This window comes from Hippocampus bargibanti, linkage group LG04, assembly GCF_051943395.1.
Source record: "Hippocampus bargibanti isolate YZ-2025 linkage group LG04, ASM5194339v1, whole genome shotgun sequence".
Classification (NCBI taxonomy): Eukaryota; Metazoa; Chordata; class Actinopteri; order Syngnathiformes; family Syngnathidae; genus Hippocampus; species Hippocampus bargibanti.
The window spans coordinates 19,287,920-19,292,655 of NC_142737.1; the positions used below are offsets into that span (position 1 = coordinate 19,287,920).

The following is a 4,736-nucleotide window of genomic DNA, read 5'->3' on the forward strand; positions in this document are numbered from 1 at the left end:
TGACTCACATCTCTCCGAGCCGCCTTGATCTTGGCCTCCAACCGTCTTTTCCATGGTGGGTAATGAATCTCGTGGCTCTCATGGTTGCTCTTGTAGCCAAGCATGTCTAGGATCACTGATGCTGATATATATATATATATATATATATATATATATATATATATATATATATATATATATATATATATATATATATATATATATATATATATATACGTCTGTGTAAGCTCTCAGTCGTCCAGTAGTGGTCCATCGATGAGAAGGTTTCTTCAGCCGTCATCTGTACAAAAGTGAAGGTTTCGGACGTTTCGCCTCCTATCCAAGAGGCTTCGTCAGCGAACTAAAGTCTGACTGGTCGTATCGGCCCCATTTATATATCCCTATATATATCCCCTATATTTAGGGATATATAAATGGGGCCGATACGACCAGTCAGAATTTAGTATATATATATAGTATATATATATATATCATATCTCTCATTTTCCGTACCGCTTATTCCTCATTAGGGTCGCGAGGGATGCTGGAGCCTATCTCAGCTGTCTTCGGGCACGAGGCGGGGGACACCCTGAATTGGTTGCCAGCCAATCGCAGGGCTCACAAAGACGTACAACAGTCACTCTCACACTCACACCTAGGGACAATTTGGAGTGGTCAATCTGCCTGCCATGCATGTTTTTGGAGTGTGGGAGGAAACCGGAGGACCCGGAGAAAACCCACGCGGGTCCGGGGAGAACATGCAAACTCAATTCCATATCTTTTTGGAATGACTACTTTCTCCACAGCCACACAATCTAATACAATCAGGTACAAAAGTGCAATCAAAACTCAGCCCTTACAAATATCGTATATTAATGTTTGGTTTTCAAGGTTTTAACAATAAATTTAATAATTCATAGATTTTAAGTGTGAAGGTCTTCAGGACAAAAACAGTCCTCAGTAGATGCAGTGCATAACAACATGACTGCAAACTATAAGCACAATAAATAGGATAGTCAGATTCACAATTTCATGATGGCATCAGTGTAAACTGAGAATCCCTGTCAAAGCAGAATTTGACATGCAGCTCCTGTTTTGAATCGCTGTGCCGAATGTTGCGGCCACCGAGCGAATCGTGGAAATTACATTTTTGTCGATTGCCTATAGAATCAAAAATATATATTTTTTGCTTTACTCACCCAACATTTGAAATGAAAAAAATACTGCAGTGTTTGACATCGTGGCACATATCATCATATCATCGCGGCACTATCAGATACAAATGAATCAAAGGCAAGTACCGCAAAAAACAATAATAATTTCTTTGTGGATGCTCGGAAAGCTCAATAACAGCCAAGCTGCAAATCAATGCAAAGTTGAACGACATTTAAAACTAAAACGTTTTTTAATAAATTCTGCAGTCTTAGAAATACATACAAACATTTTCTCATGCTACAAAACAGCAACCGAAAACTCCAAAGCGCATCCGAACAACTTTTCAATAGAGTGCTTAATTAATTTACAGCATGGATTTGCTTGACAAAAGGCAATTGAGAAGGTCTGGGCCTGCTTTTCAACAGCTGTTCTCACTCTAGTTCAAACATACATATATGACACTGCCGGTCCCCATTTCCATTAAAAAGCCCCTAAACACAACACTCATCTCTGACCATTTGCCTCTTTTGTCTCTGGGGTCCTTTCTTCGCCTGTAATCTTCCACTAAAACTAAACAGTAGAAGTGTCATTGTCGCGTGAAAGCAAAACATCTATTGCACATTATTCAAATAACCCCATGGCACAGCTCAATTGGTTATTCCACTCCATTTCTCATAATTGAAACAGCACTTTTTTTTCTCCACCCGGATCCTCAGTAGGATAACAGACAAGACTCATTTTTTTCCACAAAGAAGGGCAGCTCTTGTTTTGCTTGAGATACAACAACAATAACAATGAAAAAACACATTGCATGATATTCAGTGCATCTTGCATAAATACATCACGGCACTCTTGAATAAAATGTCTCATGGTCAGGGTTTCGCAGCATTTTATGGGGTTTATACACAGTGAAAGAGCCAGCTCATACACAGGTAGGAGGGGGCCGCGTGGGTTCGTATTTAGTAGCGTGCCCTTTGAGAGACGGGTGAGGTTTCATGTAAGGTCGGCTGCTGGTGAACACGCCGCTCGCCTTCCTTCTCGTTCTCTTTCGTAGTTTCCGACTGAATACGTTCTGCCACGACTGCAGGGTCTTGGAAGTCCAGATCCACATGCCGCTCGTGATGCCCACCACCAGCAGCATGAAGATTTTCACCAAAAAGACCTCAACGGCGGGGATGGATGTGGTCAAAAGGCACTCGGACTCTTGTCCACTATTGTCCTTACATTTGTCCTCCGTAGCCAGCATGCGCCAGTACTCCATGTTGAGTCGCTCATAGAAGTAGCAGGCAATGACGCATGTGGCCGGGACAGTGTAAAGCACAGAAAAGACCCCGATACGGACCATCAACTTCTCCAGCTTGTCTGTGTTCTCCCCTTCTGTTTTCATGATCTTCCTGATGTTGAAGAGAGCCACGAAACCGGACAGGAGAAAGGAGGTGCCTGTGATAAGGTAGCAGGAAAGAGGTATAAGCACAAAGCCCGTCAGCGCCTTAACGTCCATGCTGCCTACGTAGCAAACGCCCGTCAGCTCATCTCCTGCCACCTTCCTCATCACCAGGATCATGATGGTCTTTACAGCTGGAATGGCCCACGCCGCAAGGTGAAAGTAGCTGCTGTTGGCCTCGATGGCTTCATGACCCCATTTCTTTCCGGCGGCCAGGAACCATGTGAGAGTCAAGATGACCCACCAAAGGGAGCTTGCCATGCCAAAATAATACAGGATCAGGAACACAATCGTGCAGCCGGTGCTCTCCAGGCCCTCCTGGATGACATACTGGACGCCGTTGTCTCTGTCGCAGGCGATTCTGTCAGCTCCCACAAAAAGCCGCACCAGGTAGCCCACCGAATAAACACAGTAGGACATTGAAAGGAAGATGATGGGCCTCTCTGGGTATTTGAAGCGCTGGGGGTCAATGAGGAACGTGAGCACGGTGAAAGCGCTGGAGACAAAGCACAGGATGGACCAGATGGCGATCCATACCAAGGAGAACTGCTTGTCTCCTTGACTCCAGTAAACATCCACTTTCTGGTAACATTTTGGGGCACACGATTCACTTTTCTCAACAAAGTGGAACTTGCCAGGGTTGTTGCATCTTTCCCTTCTGCTGGTGTCCTTCGGGAGCAGTTCCGCATTGTTTATGGGCCGGTGCAGTCTGAAATCGGGGGGCTGCGTATGGGAGACTTTGGGAGGTTCGTCTGAGCCGTTGTTGGGCGCCTCCATGCAGAGGTAGTTGGGGTCGTTTTTGGTGGGGAGCCGTGAGCAGTCCAGCGAGTCCGGCCAGGGGAAGTTGAACTGTTCCAAAATAGGGGAGCATTTGACTTTGACCTGCTCACACATGACTCTGCAAGCGGGAATGGGGTTGGACACTTGCTCGGTGCACATGGGGGCATAGAGCGAACAAAGAAAAAAATTTAGATGGCTGTGGCATCCAAACTGGATCAGCGTTGCAAACTCTTGCAGCTGCATGGCTGCTTCTTTTTGGTTATCGTGGCCCATGAGATTTGGCATTCGAGTCATGTTGTAGCCAACGTCCTTACACAGGGGAATGCTGATGTGTTGACATTTGCCTTCTCCTGGCCAGTCGGGGTCAATGGAGCTAATGGCCGTGCTCTCAGCGGAGCACAGCGCCAGAAAAATGAACAGAGAAAGGTTCAACTTTGTAATTGAACACATCCTTGCTAATTGAGTTGAAAAGCAATTAAAAAACAGTCCGCCGTTGGTTATCTTAAACAGCAGCAATGTCTTTTACCAAACAAGATGAAAGTGGCTTAACTTACACAGCTTTCAGTTGTAAGACCACCTCGCCCACCAAACTTCAATAAAAACGCAAATCCCACACTGTTCCAAAAATAGTCTTGCTGAAGGAAGAGTGCGTCGCAGCCCATGCTGCCGGGCGCGCTATTTGTGATTCAAGAGTTGCAGCATGCGTGTTCAATCAATCTCCTAAAGCCTCAAATGTGTGCAGAAAAAAAAACATCTCCTTGGCCATGCATTCCATGTGAAATCACTCGATCCTCCATCCTCTCGTTTCATGCGACTTTTCCGTCAGGCGTTGTCTCGCAGCGGCGTGCTTTCCGTATCAGCGCAAGAAGTTGGAAGAGGCTCACTCTCACTACAAGTCGAGCGCCTCCTCCCCTGCTTTTTTTTTTCTTTCTTGCTTTTTTTCTCCCTGGGTCACAATGACGTCCGACTCAAATAAACTTCCTCGGTGGTGGTAAAATCACACGTCTGCCACAAGTAGTACGGAACAGTGCTCCTGGGAGGCGGGCTGTTGATGCGTTATGTGGCAGCGCTTGTCTGAGCTGCTCGGAGGCAGCCTCGGTCCCGGTCCAACCTGCCAAAAGATCCGCCTTCAAAGACAGCCACTTAGCATAAGAAAGATGACACTGACGCGAATTATTTCCTAATCGTGTGGAACAGCTTGTTCATGGCTGCATTTTAAACAGCCCTGCAGACTCTTCTCTTTGGATGTGAGCGACTAAAAACTTCACACGTTGTGCAATGTGGACATTTTGAATAAGAAAGCCTAAATATTGCACAATATGCATACAATTTGCACCGCTGGAATGTACTGCTGCGTTTAATAGGGCGACAGGGTGTG

At 45.7% G+C, this 4,736-nt stretch overlaps 1 protein-coding gene across 1 annotated transcript; it reads right to left on the reverse strand.

The window, feature by feature from the left end:
* Window positions 1-1,365: 1,365 nt before the first annotated feature.
* Window positions 1,366-3,919, reverse strand: fzd10 (frizzled class receptor 10). Its single transcript, XM_088994592.1, has one exon. It carries the CDS (start codon window positions 3,806-3,808, stop codon window positions 2,057-2,059), a length of 1,752 nt encoding a protein of 583 aa, XP_088850718.1. The 5' UTR covers window positions 3,809-3,919; the 3' UTR covers window positions 1,366-2,056.
* Window positions 3,920-4,736: the final 817 nt, after the last annotated feature.

Excerpts from the sequence above, each read along its gene's own strand:
- fzd10 (XM_088994592.1), bottom strand. The coding sequence starts at position 3,808 with ATGTGTTCAATTACAAAGTTGAACCTTTCTCTGTTCATTTTTCTGGCG.